We start from the raw sequence: 16,768 nt of genomic DNA, 5'->3' as shown, positions 1-16,768 counted from the left end.
CATGCAGAGCTGTTTCCTTTAGTTGTTATTCCAGAGACCTCTGAAGCAGCTATACCATATTTTTTTGTAACTGAAAAAAACTTTTTCCAACAGAAAAAAGAGCTGCATCCTTGTGTTCCCAGGGAAATGATGTTGAAGCCCTGATCTAACGATTAGTACACTGATTCATTTGTGATTGTCTCTGAATCACCAGTCAGTGATGTAACCAAACAAGTGGCCTTTTACAGGCCTGTTGTCCACTCTGGGGTACTGGGCAATCCACTTGGCTCCATTGTTCAGCCTCGAAAAGGGATCTGTTATTTATACCTTTAGTTTCTTCCTGCAAAATACTGAGAGACGTTTTACAGAGATTCTGGGAAAGATTCTGAAAAACAGCACATCCCTCAGTATACAAAACTTACGCTATTGTCATATTTTTCCATTTCAGGAAATTACAGGAATTTACTAAATTGTTCTTTGTGAAATTTTACACCTCATAAGAAAATTGTTCCAAAGCGTCATAAAAAAAACACACCTTCTCCACCAAGTAGCGCTCACTTTATTGGGGGTATGTTGCACATTTCTGGTTTTCAATTCTGGTTTTATTTTTTTTCCTTTTCATCCATTATAACGTTCCTTATTTATTACATATTTATTACATTGTTATGATTTTATCTCTATTACTATTTTTATTATAGCGGAGTTGACCACTTCCACTTCAAGTTAGCTTGTAGGAGATTTACTTACACAAAAATGATCTGAGGGCAGAAGGAAAAATTATTGGTTCAGAGAGATAACCGTTAAGATTGTAAAGGAACCGGGTCCAAGCAACTAGAGGAGGCGGAACCAAGATATCTGATTACCTTACATGTAAAAAATAAAAATCCTCCAGTGCCTGAATACTGTAAATGCTATCATCCTACCTCAACGTTGAAGGTTTTCTTGTGTACTACTAATCCCAGAATGCTCTCCTACAACCTTGCGTCCTGCTATACTACAATCGGATTGGTGTAGAGGCAGGCAGAGGCGGGTACCTTATGCACAATTCGCTGACAATGCTGTCAGCATGTTCGTTTACTACCACATAGGAACGCCCAGATCTTGCTTTCCTGTGTTACCACCCTCGAATTAATAAAATGGGCAGATACTAGCCGTAGTATGGGAGTAGCGTAAGAGTCGAGGTGGTTTTCTTTAAAGTTAAGAACGAGCTTGGTAAGTATAAGGTATAATGTTAACTGTGTTAGACTCTGTATTTTTTCTCAAACGTTAACTGCCGTTGGTCCTTCAAATATTGGTTAGTTATTAGATGAATGTTACTCTAGTTGAACTGCAGGGAGCTTTAGGTATGCCAACTAGGTGTGTGTTTATTTGGTTATTAGTTATTACTAAGCTAGCTGTCTGCTAAGGTGGCGTTATGGCTGACTAAAGTAGACGGTGTCGAAGCAGTTGATTGACCAATAAAACGCTCTCGCGCTTTAGTTATTCACTTACCCGGTTTGTTTCGTTAAGCTTTCTATCTCTCCTGATATACCGGCGTCTGCATTGCGAAAATTAATCAGTGTAATGCGCTGAGTGCACGATCTAGACGCAGAAATACCTGTTCGTGAACCAGAGGTACTCGCTCCAAATGAGCGGCATTTTTACTGGTTTAGCTCACAGAAAATGTGTTAAGTGTGACTAGTGGGCTTTGCGGCTGTTAATGACATGCTTCATGCTGACTTCCGTGAATTTAGGGCTGCATGAGTATTTCGCCTTTTGGCATGGCTTCATTATGCGCCCACTTGATGCTGGTTGTCTAGGAAAACCGAATGAGTTCGCTTTTCACGGCATTGTGCGATTATGCATAAATACATGCCTTCTGTTACCTAGGAGAATGCAGACAAGTATTTTAACGAAGTTCAGCTATCGCGTCCGTTAATTCTTATACCATGGTCAAGAATGAAATACAGAGAATATGATAAATGGGGGGGGGGGGGAGTGTATAGCAGCAGTAATCATTCAGGAAGACGTGCACTTTGTTTCTGTGTACCTCTTCAAATGTTGCATACACCACGTCTTCAATTTAATCAGGTTAATATATCATAAATATATATTAAAGATAAGATCAAAAATGCATTGGTTTTATGAAATTGAGCATGGTCTCTCAGAGCTTGCTCACACTGAAAGAGTTGCTCTGCTCCTGGCATGGTGAGATCCATCCGGACACTCCTTAAATTCCATCTCCATGACACAAACAGCCGCTCTGCAGATGCTGCAACACCACCAGGCTCACTCACTATCAGACTGATTCAGGAAGAGCATGGTGCTGTAAAAGGCCACGTTCAGATAGATTTTACCACTGTGGCCAACCGGGGATAGTCTTTCAGACAAAAATGACCTGGATAAAAATGTCTTCTGCCAGTGGTTCGAACTGCTGCTGCAGCCATTGCCATTTTGAAATATAATACAGGGTATTTTATAACGAGAAAAAAAGGAACTTATCTCAAGTTTGTGGTGATGGCCTGCAGTGGTGATGGCGCTGTGATCAGAGAGCTTCTAGCTGTCAGAGTGAACCTTCACTTCACGGCCTAAGCGACATAGCAGAAAATTCGGGGCTGATTAAAAGCTGCCCTCCTTTTTCCATGGCTGCTGTTCAGCCAAGCAGTGGTTTCTGTGCGCGTCTGGAACTCTCATCAGCTCTTCTGGGACGGCAAGTTTTTGTTTAATTCAGGAAAGTGTGGTTTGCAAATGGCCTGTTTTGGGAGATGTCCTGGGAGGGGTTCTACCCAGATAATCCTGGCCACTAATTTTGTCCCCTCCCCCCCTTCCTCTGTGATGTCAGTCTTACCCCTGTATTCAGCAGTCATTCCATCTTTGATGTCTTTGACTTAAGTGGAAGTTAGACTTCAAAAGTGTCTCTCCAGGGCTTCCCAAATGTAACCTTTGTGAAAAAAATGTGCAAGTATACCAATATATTAAAGTCCCAGTGCTTTGTGCAATGTCTGCTTTCTTCTACCCCGAATGTTTGGGGGGAAAACTCAATGGTTTCTACTGAATGGCTGACAAGAGTAGCCTGATCAATCACCTGTAAAGTGGGTGTGTCATATCTTTGTAGTGAAGGAGCATCATTCTTCCCGCACTGCGGATAGAACTCCAGTAGGATATGCAGACTGATTGCTTCATTCCTTAGGGTCCTTTATTTGGGTTCCTGAGATGGTGCTGGTATTGACCCTGGTACTGTGCTGTAATTGGATTGTGAAGCTTATGACCTATCAGAATCTTCACCATGTAGACAGGTGATATCCTGAATGGGACAACATTCATAAAACTCACATATACAGCATGTAGTAATGGCGATTTAGAGGTGCCAGCTCACCCAACAGCATGTTTTTGGATTACGGAAACTGTGGAATCTTGGGTTGACGCAAGGAGAACATGGAATGTCATTAAGTTTACAAAATGTAACAGAAGCCATGTTGTTTTTCTGTATTCTCATCTTTATGTCGATTTAATTGCCTCTTCCTGTGTCTTCATTGTGAATTAGGATTGGGCTGGGTCTCTTGTGAAAAGATGAAAGCAGTTTCTGAACAGGTGTGAAGTATTTGCTGAATATTAGCTTCAAGTGTCTTGTTCATGGATTGATTCTTGTAACAAAATAATGCATTTAGTTTTGCATATCTTGGTGGGCATATACACTCATCCTCATCAGCACAGTATTTTGAGGGGGTGTTAAATTGTGTGAGTAATGCTATCAATGTGTGTCAATCACCATCTATATAAAAAAATCCCTACTACACGCCTCAAGGTGAGTTTGTCAAACGCTGTGAAAAATGGGTGGCTTTGGTCTATGGTAGAGATGTAGTGTTTGCTGGAAATTTGGGCTGACAAGCATCCTGGAACAATTGGATGCAACACAAGCAAGGAGGTATTTGGTGAAATGAGTGCTGTGAGTCATCACACCTAAAATGACTCCAAATAACCCACAAAATAAGGACATTAATAATCATGAACTATATTCTGCTGTGCTCAGGCTAATCTTTACCCCGCATCGGGCTGTGCTTCCTGGATACCTGCTGTGCTAACCGGATACCTGCTGTGCTAACTCCCCACACCTTCCACATGCTAACTGACTGCACAGCTGAATGACCTGACAGCGGAGGGCTTTCTCACCACATTAATGTTTAAGTAAAAATCCTTTTCACGTTATTACAGAATAGCACATGTTGTCATGGGCAACGCCTGAGACCACTAAGTGCACTTAATAGGGTAGATGAATCTCTTTCTGCAGTCAGCCAGTCTGCGAGCTTCTACTTCCTGAGCATTTTATAGCCCCAGCTAATTTCTTCATTAGTGGCCATGCTGCCAGGATATTGTGCTTTAAAAACCTCCCCATACTAGGAAAATACATGTAGCTACTGTGTGAATTTGGCTGCAGGTATGAGACTGGGCACTGGGCAGGCTGTTTTGGCTCTCGTTGGAGGAACGGTACCTTTCCATGGCTTCAAAATGCTGATTACCGTTTTTAAAATCACTGGTAAACCATATGTTCAGGTTTTTTGCCTTTTGCATTGGGGGGGGGGGGGGTCTCACCCCTTGGAATTTTTAGTGAAGGTGTACTAGAAAAGTGTTATTAATCATGGTAGATCTATAATTGGGTATAAATGGCTCATACCCTATATCCATTCCTACTGGTGTCCACACCGACTTGCTGCATTATCATTCACTGCCTTTGATAACCTCTTTTTTTAATATGGCTCTCCTAAATAATACAAAAGTTTCTTCAGGTCTAATTTCTAGGAAATGGCTGCGCTTTATGTACAAAGTTCCCTGTGCTGGTTCTGGAAGCACAGAACATTCTGTAGTTCTTGGTATTGTCCCTCACCATTTGTGGGTCTTGGTTATCTGGCCTAGCGTTAATTCTCTGCATTAGGGAGTCATATGAGTGAGGGATTGGGGAAATGCCTTTTTAATTCTCATGTTGTATATGGTTTTCTCCTTGGTGCTCCTGTCTGCTTGCCTTACATTGGAGCTGCAGTGAATCCTGTCACCTGCCTTTAACTTGCATAAAGTTCTGTTATGAAACATCTAGATATCTTTGTTAAATGGAGGCTCTGCTTTAAGGGAGGGCAGGAGGGTTTTGCTTATTTAGCAAAGGAGGAATGCAGCTGAACAAATAGCCAATCAACAAATGTAATATATTTTAGGTATTTTAGGTGTGTTGTCAATGGGTCGGGCAGAAGACATTGAATTAGGGCTGTCATAATCGATTATATCAACAATCAAGTATTCTACTGATTTAATGTGATGATTCATTGTTTACATATCGATATAGTATAATATAAAATAAAGATTGCCATTAGCGTGAGGCAGGAACCAACCAACCATTGCTGGGTGCACACTCGGTCACACACACGGTCAATTTAGGCTTGCTGATTCATTTAAGTTACATATTTTCGGACAATAGATGGAAACCGGATAGTCTGCCAAAAAGCGATCTTCCTTCCGCCATATTGGCAAGTAATCATGAAGGAGACTTTATCGATTCTTGTAAATAATCAAGTAATTAAGTTTAATCGAATAATCGTGACAGTTCTACATTGAATCAATAAAGGAAGTTCATATCGAATGACAGATTTTCATTAAGTTTCTTAATTTGTCATTGTCTAGTTTGATCTCCCTGTTCAAACACACCTGGTAATTAGCTGATTTAAGATGTGTTTGAGAAGGAAAACCTGCAAACTGTGCTGAATTCTGGCCCTCCAGGACCGGAATCGGGGAACCCTGGACTTCTACTTACAGTATAACTAGTATTTCATTGATTTTTCGGAGAGATGTGTATGCAAACGGAAATGGAGATGTGACCTACACACAGACATATGAGGTATGAGCATCATGAGCAGTAACGAATGGGCTCATGCTCTGCAGCAGTTGGGTATCATCACTCCAAAGGAGAAAGCAAAACTGAGCTAAAGCATAACAAACAGGCAAACAAAATGGGCCGGTGGTGGGTGTGTAGTGTCAGTGTCCAAGCATTTAATGAAACTATGGTGAAGTAAGAGGGGAGGGGGCGTTATCGTAATCCAAGAATGTTGCCCATTTCCTGCATTTGGGGAGCCCTGGGCTAGCAAGCTGAGGGGTCGTCTGCCTGGTGAACCATTCTTCACAGTAGGACGTGTCATGTGTTATGGACCACACTGACGTATGGAGATCAAACCTACACCGCCAGCAGCAGTCTGCACTGAAAACCTTACATTCAGTGGACTGTACTGGTCCTGGTGCATTTAACCGTCCCAATCAGGACATGATGTCTTCAGAAATACACAGCACTTGGAGGGTTTCTCCAAGCATCATTCATGGCTCTGTCATTTACAGAGAGCTGATATATTACCAGTGAATGTGCCTCTTGTTTTTGTAGAAACTCCTGCAGGTCTTTTCTTTTCATTTGGAAAATGTTATCGGAAGTTGTTTTTTTTCCCCTTCAGTTTTGAGTTTTCCTTCAAATCAAACACACAAAAACCAGCCTTGTGATTTTGGCATCTAGTTGGCGATGGTTTTTAATGCAGTATTTTTGGAACAGGGGGAGGGCCCCAGTATTCTGAGTTTTCTAAACCCTGTTGGCGATCGATATACACAAGTGTGAGCCTTTGCTCTTGTCTCATTGGGAACCCCACCTTGTCATAAGAACATAAGAAGTTTACAAACAAGAGGAGGCCACTCGGCCCATCAAACCTGTTTGGGGAGAACTCAACTAATAGCTCAGAGTTGTTCAAATATTATCTAGCTCTGATTTAGAGGAACCCAGGGTTTTAGGTTGCACTGCACTAACAGGCGCTGGTCCCCAGGAAACTGTGCGACGCCTCAGGACTCGTTAGCATGGCGCTGCCCTTCTCGAAAGACCTGGAGAAGTACAAGGACGTCAACGAGGATGAGCTCCTGAACAAGCTGACTGAAGAGGAGCTTAAGCAGCTGGAATGTGCTCTGGAGGAACTGGACCCAGAGGTGGGTGAGCAGATGAGTTAAGGTGCTGACATCCCTGCTAAGGTCAGGTTCAGAATTGCTGTGTGAGTGGGGGGGGGGGGGGGGTACTTTTTGTTTTTACACCCACCAGGTAAGAGAGGTCATTCTTTCTTTGCAGTGCTAAATCATTGTGTCTGCCTGGTGTGTGATCTCGGTAAACATAACCTGACCTGCATGTACATTGTGTCTAAAGTTTTTTGCAACTGTTGCACTCTTGTCTTTTGTTTAACTTCCATTTCTGTCATTACCCAGAATGCACTGCTGCCAGCAGGCATGCGTCAGAAGAGCCAGACCAGCAAGGCTGCCACCGGCCCCTTGGACAGGGAACGCCTGCTGAGCTTCCTGGAGAAGGAGGCGATGGAGCACCAGGACCGGGAAGACGTAGTTCCGTTTAAGGGCGAGAAGAAAGGTGTGTATGAGCTTGCTTCAGTTAGCCTCCCTTCTCCTGATTTGGGTTCCTCAGTTCAACATGTTTATGGAGCAGGACCTGGGTTGATGGTGGTGATCAGCGTTGAAGAGGACAAGGTGTCACCTCTGGGGTGGTGTTTGCTGGGGATCCTGCAGTTGCCCTGTTCCCACTGCTTGGGGGAGCCGTTTGGTCATGGGTGTGTTGAGAACATAAACACAGAGTGAATTATTACGTTTATGTGCATACACTTGTGTGGAAGGTGTATAATTCTGCTAGATGTTAGCCTTTTTAGATCGACTATCCTGGGTGCCTTGTGTGTCGCTGCACCCAGCAGAAGACATTTTGTAAGGCATCTTGTTACATTGGTTTGTATGTGGTGTAAATGGTATAATTTCATATGGGCAGGTTTTAAGTCTCTTTCAACGTCTTTCCATTGTCACCAAGGGCCTTGTTTTCTATCCTTTGGAGGTGTAGGTGATCTGTTGTGTACGTCCTGGTTCTGATTATCATGTGCTAATCTCAGCTTCATCTCTGTACAGAGCTCTCAGCATTATGTGGATGGAGTAAATGTATAACTTCCTAAAATCAAAAAAAAAAAAAAAAAATCTGTGTGTGCTACTGCGTACCTTTATTACATTTTACGCAACTAGTTTCTAAGGTGTAGAAGGTTGGGCCTCTGATGGAACAGCAAAAAAAGAAAAACCTAAAAGTTTTAATGAGTGTCACAGTGCCCTCGCTTTGCTGCGATGTTGGGTTCTCCGCCTCACTTCCTGGGGGCCGCTGAAGGACTTGGAGGACGGCCATGCTGAGTGTTTGTGTTGCCGCGGCACTGCAGGGGAATGGAGGAAGTGTAGAGAACAGCAGGTTGGCTTGGATGGGCAGCTATCGCCATGGAGACCGCCCACGTCCACCCTGCAGGATGCTTTTCGAGTCCTTGTGCTGCGATTCAGAGCCATGAGGGCCTCTGTGTGTGTGTGTGTGTGTGTGTGCAGAGGACAAATACAGGCCTGCAGGTTTCTGTTGAGGCATGGAGTGCAGTGTCATATTTCTTGCATCATGACTTATTTATTTAAAATCAAAAGCTGCACTATTCAGGGCACATGTGTTGAGTTTCTGCATGACTAGCCTGCTGTGATCTGGGGCCTGGATTATTTCAGCCTGGTCTGGTTCCCTCTGTCTGTAGAATTGAATAAATCCCAAGTTTCTTGTGCAAACTCCCTTTCCTGGGTGGTTCTTCCACATCCGCATCTCCTTGGCAATTCCAAATGATCTGGAGTCAGCTGACTTTTTTTCCCTTGTATCAAATTGTGGAGTTTTGCTTCCTCACTGCTGTCATCGTCTGGCTTTTCTTAACTATTCATTTACACTGTTGTCACCCCGAACTGTGGTATGTCAGTAGTTCAGGTTCAGAGAGTAACCAACCCATTTGAGTATAAAGAGTGACAGCCACAGAGTACACAACTGGTTGGTCGAAACAAATATCGGTCTGGACTTTTACTCTCTGGACCTGAATTCTCAACCTCTGGTCAGTAAGTCCCACTGTTTGATTCATTAAGGAGAATCCTTTATTCGGAAAAGGCGCTATTTAGAAATCAGTTGATTTGAATTTGGAAATCCTCTTTCAGGAAGTTTCTGGTGTAAGATTAAAAGACTTGTGGTGTTAATGCAGTCATTAAAGCTGCAATTTGTGGTGTGTTCAAACATATCCTTTCAAAGTCTTGGATGCATTGGTATTGGCTGCTTCAGGCTTTCATGTCAACAATTGTTTCTCGTCCCTAGGAAAGTCCACCCTGCATTGTTATTGCCGTTTGGTCTTGACAGAGCGGAAATTGTGCTTGTTGTGTAATTGTGTTTGGGTCTGTTTGCTCAGCATCTATACTTGGGCTGTGCGATATGACCAAAACCTTACTTCCCGATAAAAGTCATCCCTTATCCTGATAATGCTATATAACACGGCTGCACCTCGTATTTATGATTTTTTTTTTTCTACATATCAGCTGCGGTAGGAATTGGACAAAAATCTGCAAATAAAAAGGAGTGAGGTGACAAATGTAACGCGATCCACAAAAACCCTTTTCACGTGTACAAGTGTATATTTGTGAATAAGATTTTACACAACACATATTTGTGGATGTACAGTGGTAACTCGGTTCTCGGACTCATTAGAACTCGAATTTCTTAAAAGTCGAACCAACCAGTTCGAAAAAAAATTACTCTATGAATCTCAGAAGTCAAACCGTGAACACCGACCTAGGATAACTTGTACGCGCGGGGAAATGAGTCACACGGCACGTCTCTCAGCGGAAACAAAGGGTAACACTTCAGTCTCAGCCTCGCATTCGCTGTGATAGCATCGTGCATGTTTACACTAGCTGAATACATATATTTAGACAGTAAAAATACATTTAGACAATGATAGACAGTAACAGTAATTATTATTATATAATAAAATACATTTAAAAATGCATTTTATGTTGTTGGATTACACATGGGGTTAACGAGGGGGCGGGGCACACGGAAGGAGCAGACTATCGGGGCAGGACACATTATTTTTTTTAACTTTACACATTGTTTGGATACATTTTTCTTACTTTACAAATTACTGTTTTGATAAATATGCTTAGATGTGTTTAGTACAGTATATGCTCTTCTTGTTTTATCCAGTTCATTTTGTGTTTAAATGCTAAAAAAAAAAAAAAAAAAACATTTAGGTGTAATTTTTTGGGGCCGGGAACCAATTAATTGGTTTTCCATTATTTCTTATGGGGAAAATTCGATCACAACTCGAACTTTTTAGGTTTCAATCCGGAGTTCTGAACGGATGAAATTCGAGTTCTGAGGTACCACTGTATTTGATAGTTTTTTTTTCTACAGATCAGGTGCAGTATACAGAGCCCCTAAGACGTCTGTACTGAAACATTCCAGAAGGCAGTGTAGAGTCCAAAACCGCGGTAAAGTTAGCTTTATATTCTGTTTTCGGGCTGTAATCTTTCCATGTTTGTGATATGTTTCAGTTTTTTGTATGTGCACTTCACGTTCAATAGCCCAGCTGTCTTGCTTAAAGTCACTGGCGCTGAACGGACACAGTGCAATTATTAATAAACAAGTATAAAACACATAATATTAAAGTTACATGGTGTATAATGCAAATAGCAAATCGGCAAGTGGAGTGGGATAGCGAGTGAACACAACCATTTCAAAGTAGTTTTTTCCCACCCAAACCTCTTATGGGCTCTGTATGATCTGGAGAAATCAATAGGAGGGAAGTCAAATATACAGCGATCCACAAATAGACAGGACGTGATCCACAAATGTGCAAAACATGCTCCTCTCTTTTTGTGGATATGATTTTACACAACACAAGTAAAATAATACATATTTGTGGATTGTCTTTTAATATGCATAATATGAAACGATAGACATTTTTATTTCATCTGACATATATCGTTATATCGCACAGCCCTAATCTACACATCATATTTCGACAACAGATGTAGACGTTAATCTGGGGACTTGAAGCTGAAATGATTAAATCCTAGATGTCAACATTGTAAATGGCAAGGCGAAGATAATTATATAATCCTATACGTGTGATGCAGTGACTTAGTGACGCAGTGACACTGGCACTGCTTCCACACAAACACATGGCTGGGGGTTTCAGCCTCTGCTCTGTGTGTGTGGAGTTTGTGCTTCATTCTTATAGTTCTGTGGGTGAAAATACTTTGTTTATGAGAGAGAGGTCAGAGGAGACTGACCGGACTCGTTAAAGCTAACAGGAAGGAGAGTGGAGTACAGAATGACTTCTCTGAATACACCACTCATCTGCCCTTCAAATGGACAGTGACCTGGAGAAGTGGGTATGGATGTGAACCTTTTCTACAAATGCTTTTATATGCATTATAAACCTGCATTCTTGCTCTCAGCACAGATACTCTTTTTCCATTTGTGTGAACTTTCCCTCTGGGAGGGAGACCCATAGTCCCTGGTGGAGACTGAAGTGCCACAGGTGCCTGCATAAGTCTGCATACTGCAGCAAAGGAGCATGAAGTGCACAGATACAAACATATGGTGATGCTCAAGTGTGAAGACAGTACACATAGTGCACAAATAAGGGATTTGTGCAAAATATCAAAGGGAAATATGCATATAATGTGTGTGTAGTTGTACACAGCTGTGTAGGGGTCATGGCTGTTGGGGTCCATGCTTTTTGTATTTTTCCCTGGCCTACTGAGATCTGTGACCTGGGTTATTTACGTGCAGGGTGGCCTGATTTCTGAATGCTGTCCTGCTGTGTGCTGTAGGTGCGGTGCATTGGGGTGGGGTGGGGGGTGTGAGGCAGTGTACTGCCTGCTGACAGCGGACAGGAGGGGATCCCCAGAATCACTCCTTAGTACATTATGGTGGAATGTACCAGTGGCTAAAGGTTCTCCAAGAGGTGGCGCCATAGAGCTGATGGGCAAAGGTCATGGGTGTGTTGAGAACATAAACATAAAGGATCTCCAGGTTCCCTCATCCATCATGCCCATGCTATTGGCCCCCTTATCCTTCAGTAACAGTGGGGTGGTCCCTGGACTCTTCCTGTTTAATGCTCAGTGTTGATAGTATTACCAGTGATAGCGTCTGTTAGAGTGGAACAGTGCTGTTTATGGGGAGACTAACTGAATTACAGGAAGTGTGGGTGTGTGTGTTTGCGAGACATTTTTCTGCTTTGTTTTGACAAGGAAACAAAGAAGCATTGAACTGTAAATAGTTTTACTGAGTTTTAAAAACGTTTTGTGGGATATAAAGGTAAATACTGCAGCGGTAAATGCAGCCTGCATATTTACTGTCCTCGTTATAGTTAAGGCTTGTTTTCTGTCCCCCTGAGACATGGGCCCTCCAGTCCACCTCCATCTTGCCCCCCCCCCTCCCCCCCCTCATTGCACTAACACACTTGCGCTGTGAGAGTGTGTAATCCTGCAGCTCACGCTTATCCACGTGCATGTGGGTGCTGGGTGTGAGCTCAGTGCACTGACACCAAATGCCCCCAGCTCTCTGAGTCGTCGTCCCCAGGCGCTGCTGCCATGTGACTGGTTCAAACCCGGCCTCAGCACGTCTGTGGGTCCTTGAGCAAGGCCCTTAACCCCCAGCTCCTTGGTCGCCGCTACGGGTGGCTGCCCTTCATAGATAGGTTACTCTACAAAGAGCAAGTTGAGGGAGGCGTAAAGACAATTTCCCCATGGGGATTAATAAAAGTATCATTATCATTATTATTTGTGCACATTGGCTGGTATATTTCATGTCAAAACAAAAAACATTCTGTCCCCTGACCATGATGATTACTGTAGCCTGGTCTGGCTGGTACTAGGTGGTAGTGATTTATTACCTGTGATTGGGTTTTCTAATTTCAGACCATTTTCTAACATGTGCGTGCGAGCGAATACCCACCTATATCACAGTGGGTTCCATTTAGTGGATGTGGATTTATATGAATGGAGGGATGTTTTTGTTGTTTATAACCACTGTCCCCTTTTTAGGTGTGTAAATGTGCTCTGGTTGTCCCTGAACGCTGCAGCTTGCTGTAAACGCCTCGAGGTCTGTTGTGTTCTCTTTCCAGGCAAAGTTTGGGTGCCGAAGCAGAAGCCAGTTGAAGCTCACCAGGAGGACACAACCACACTGGACCCAGAACTGGAAGAAGCCCTTTCGGGGGCCACAAACACGGAGCTGTGCGACCTGGCGGGTGAGTGGGGGCAGCGACCTTCAGGACACCGCCTGCCGCCTCTGTAATCCAGCCCAGCCGCAACCGCCTGCTCCCTTTCCTATGACACACAGTTGAGCGGATGCTTGGGCTCTTGACTGCGTTTACTGTTACACTTTAGATTTAATTATTGAATAATAATAGGCAGGCAGATGCTGGGTAATTTAGGTGGATGCTTGAGTTGCTGGATCTTTGTTTCCCAGTGTGTGTTAGTGCAATTTCACCGTTTATCTATGTACTGTTGTCTGAAGTTCCACTTCTCACCACCTCATTTAAAAATCTTAAGGTTCTTAAAGTCAGAGGCACATTGTCCCCTCTCTCCAGCTATTCTTGGAGTACATACCCTGGTGACTAATGCACAGAGCTACGATGGCACCTGCAGTAAAGGAGGCTACAGCAGTGAGTACAGCTGTCTCAGGGGCTTGCTGCTGTGTCACGCCTAATGGTATCCCTGTGGCTCAGCTGCAATCATGGACTCCCCTTCCTGCCTGTCGGGGCTTTGCAGATGTCATCAAGGGGGAGACGGTGAAGCCGGTCTTCGACGAGCCGCCCAACCCCACCAACGTGGAGGAGACCCTGCAGAGGATCAAGGCCAACGACCCAACTCTGAAGGAGGTCAACTTGAACAACCTCAAGGTGCACCTCCCTGTTGTACTAGGCCGGAACCAAGACTGTCACCATGGCACCTGCTCACGTTTGAGTTGTAGTGGAGTCTGACTACTGTGCTTCTGTCCTCCAGAACATTCCCATCCCGACACTGAAGGACTTTGCCAAAGCCATGGAAAAGAACACTCACGTGAAGAAGTTCAGCCTTGCGGCAACTCGGAGCAACGATCCCATTGCTGTGGTGAGGCCTCTCAGATGGTGACCGTGTTGGGCGCCCTGGGGGTGGCGTGCCTGAGTGCGACTGAGGCAGCTTCTCTGCAGGCCTTTGCTGACATGTTGAGGAGCAACAAGACCCTGAAGAGTCTGAACCTGGAGTCCAACTTCATCACCAGTGCTGGTGTTCAGGCCCTGGTGGAGGCGCTGCGGGATAACGACACGCTGACAGAAATCAAGATCGACAATCAGGTAGGGGCTGCGTGAGCCTGCTGCAGTGACAGGCCATCTGGGCCGGTGGCACCCGGCCGCCCAAATCCATCGATTTCCTTTTGTCCCTAATCCTTAGCGACAGCAGTTGGGGACCAAGGTGGAGATGGAAATTGCCAAGATGCTGGAGAGCAACCATAGCATCACCAAGTTCGGCTACCATTTCACCCAGCAGGGCCCAAGGGCGCGGGCAGCGGCTGCTGTCACGAAGAACAATGATCTAGGTAGGAGGCCCACGGCCATCCTCCTCTCCCTCTGCTTCTGGTCTCTCCAGCCTTGTACCTTCCAAATGAGTGTCACCGTGTCTCTCCCGCCCTGACGCCTCCCTGTTTGAGGCTTGCTGTGCTGCTGTTCCCACACTTGTTTCCCGTGCCATCAGCTGTCGTCCTCCTTCTCCCCAATCCTCTCCCCTTCCTCTGTTGGTGTGTTTCCACCATGTTCATGGATTTGTGGATGGTGTACCATCTAGCAGCATGCCCCTAGTAGAGCACTTGGGGGTCTGCTCAGCGTGTGAAATAATCATCGTCACTTTTTAGAAACGCTGTTTCACTGTAGGCTGTGGCGTTGCACGGTTACTCCATCATGAACCGGGTGTACAGGGAGGGTGTGTCCCTCGTGTTTTGCGAACTCTGTTGCGTTCCCCCTTTTCACACAGTTCGCCGAAAGCGGGTGGAAGGCGACGCGTAGATCTTCGGGCGGCTCATCCGTGTCCCGCCCGGCTGTGGACTCCGCCACCTCCCACTATCCTGCAGTCATGTGCCAAACTTCAAGGCGTGACCTCCTTAACCCAGGAACAAGGGGACTGACTGGAATCCGCCCTCTTTCATTCTCGCTCCTCCTGTCATTATAGTTCACTCCTGTAGTTTCGTCTCTCTTTCTCTTGCCCATGCGTGTATCACCTGCGGCCATCTGCAGGGGGAGCTGCTTGTAGGGCAGGACCTGGGGGAGGGACTTCATCTGGAGGGCAGTTCTGTCATTTTATTTCTTTGAAATAGTTTTTAATATTGTGAAGCTGAGGCCCAACAAAAGGCCAGGTTATGAACCCAAGGAGTGTATGTGTGCGTGCCTGTGTGTGTATGTGTGTTCTGTGTGAGAGAGAACTGATGTCATTCCATCAACTTACTCATTATACTTGGGACACTAATCTCCTTCTGCAACTTTTCCATCTGCCTGACTGTGCTCTTTGACTGTAGCTGTGTGTTTGCCTGTGCTTCTGCTGGTTGGGCATTTTATTGAATTAATTGTGAAAATCATATGGAACTGATCTCTGCAACGGCTGTTAAATGACCCCACCTGCGGGTCCCGGGACCTACGAAGCCATGTGTTCACCCCCCCTGCCGGGCCCCGGGACCTTGGAAGCCGTGTGTTCACCCCGCCTGCGGGCCCCGGGACCTACGAAGCCATGTGTTCACCCTGCCTGCGGGCCCCGGGACCTTGGAAGCCATGTGTTCACCAAGCCTGCAAGCACAGGCCTTTGGATTCTGTAGCGTGGTAGCTTGAGCTTCTGCAGACATTAATCTGCTTGGTTCTGGTTCTCTGGTGCAGCGGCACCGCTCAAGGCGACCCTCAGACACGTTCATAGGGCACCATGCGGGCAGCCAAAAAGCTTATGGACCAAGTAGCATGAGTATTAATTTAAAAGGAAGAAGTGTCAGACCATCCAACTATCTAGTTCTATGCTATAGATGACCATTCCAAGGATGCTCGTCATTGCCTCTGTCTCTTTAACGTGCTGAGTATCTTGCATGCAGTGAGTGTTCCTCCCCTGTCTGTGTGGGTGTTTTCTCACCAAGCCTGTGCAAGGCGAGAGCTCCGAAACCTGCTACACACAAAAAGAAATAAAAAATCCTCCAAGCTGCTGTTTCTCTAGAGTGGTGTTTCCCAGTGTGGTCCTTGGGGGCCCACAGCCTGCCAGCCAGCTCCCTCCCAGCTGGACTGTCTGATGGGAGCAGGAAGATGGACTGACTGTGGGTCCCCGAGGACCAAATTGGGAAACGCTGGTCTACAGAATGTAAATTTTGAAGCAAAATAAATGCGGGCATATTCTGAACGGTTCCACTCATGTGGTGGCTTCGCATCGGCGTGCTGTAAGGATGCATGGGGGTGTTTATGTGCCCTAAATGTGAAAACCCAGACCGTCAAACCCAGACCGTCAGACATTGCCCCAAGCTGCTGCCTCCAATGTCCGTAAAACACTGGTGTGGAAATGGCTTCTGCGTACCTCTGACCTGTTTTTATTTTTATTTTTTTTAACCAATTCCCAGACCTTTTCGTGAATTGTAAAATGTTCTTTTAAGATGTTTTATAGTTTTGTTAATAAACCATCTTTCTCTCAAACCATGCATGTGTGATGTGGACTCGCTGAAAGGTGTGTTCTGTGTTTCGTGGAGCACCTTCGGTAAAGCGTGCGGCTCCGAGACAGTCAGGAGGCGGGGTGTCCCCTGTGACCCTCAGGAGGCGGGGTGTCCCCTGTGACCCTCAGGAGGCGGGGTGTCCCCTGTGACAGTCAGGCGGCGGGGTGTCCCCTGTGACAGTCAGGCGGCGGGGTGTCCCCTGTG

At 45.2% G+C, this 16,768-nt stretch overlaps 1 protein-coding gene across 2 annotated transcripts; it reads left to right on the top strand.

Annotated features, from left to right (window-relative positions):
- Positions 1–1,022: 1,022 nt before the first annotated feature.
- Positions 1,023–16,550, top strand: LOC111846712 (tropomodulin-2-like). 2 transcript variants are annotated; one of them, XM_023817189.2, is made up of 10 exons: positions 1,023–1,191; positions 6,787–6,957; positions 7,228–7,384; positions 12,981–13,103; positions 13,446–13,520; positions 13,627–13,757; positions 13,861–13,968; positions 14,049–14,192; positions 14,290–14,434; positions 14,866–16,550. In XM_023817189.2, exons 2-10 carry the CDS (start codon positions 6,832–6,834, stop codon positions 14,895–14,897), a joined length of 1,041 nt encoding a protein of 346 aa, XP_023672957.1. In that variant the 5' UTR covers positions 1,023–1,191; positions 6,787–6,831; the 3' UTR covers positions 14,898–16,550. The 2 variants fall into 2 exon arrangements, with proteins under 2 accessions (XP_023672957.1, XP_023672956.1); XM_023817188.2 differs by having other exon boundaries at positions 1,026–1,191; positions 6,801–6,957.
- The last annotated feature ends 218 nt before the right edge of the window (positions 16,551–16,768 follow it).

The sequence above is a fragment of the Paramormyrops kingsleyae genome, chromosome 13, assembly GCF_048594095.1.
Source record: "Paramormyrops kingsleyae isolate MSU_618 chromosome 13, PKINGS_0.4, whole genome shotgun sequence".
NCBI classification, from domain to species: Eukaryota; Metazoa; Chordata; class Actinopteri; order Osteoglossiformes; family Mormyridae; genus Paramormyrops; species Paramormyrops kingsleyae.
This window is presented reverse-complemented; position numbering and strand designations above follow the sequence as displayed.

Coding starts and splice junctions, on each gene's coding strand:
- LOC111846712 (XM_023817189.2), top strand. CDS start 6,832: ATGGCGCTGCCCTTCTCGAAAGACCTGGAGAAGTACAAGGACGTCAAC. Junction 13,521..13,626: donor CAGTAAAGGAGGCTACAGCA/GTGAGTACAGCT, acceptor GGGGCTTTGCAG/ATGTCATCAAGGGGGAGACG. Junction 13,758..13,860: donor TCAACTTGAACAACCTCAAG/GTGCACCTCCCT, acceptor TCTGTCCTCCAG/AACATTCCCATCCCGACACT.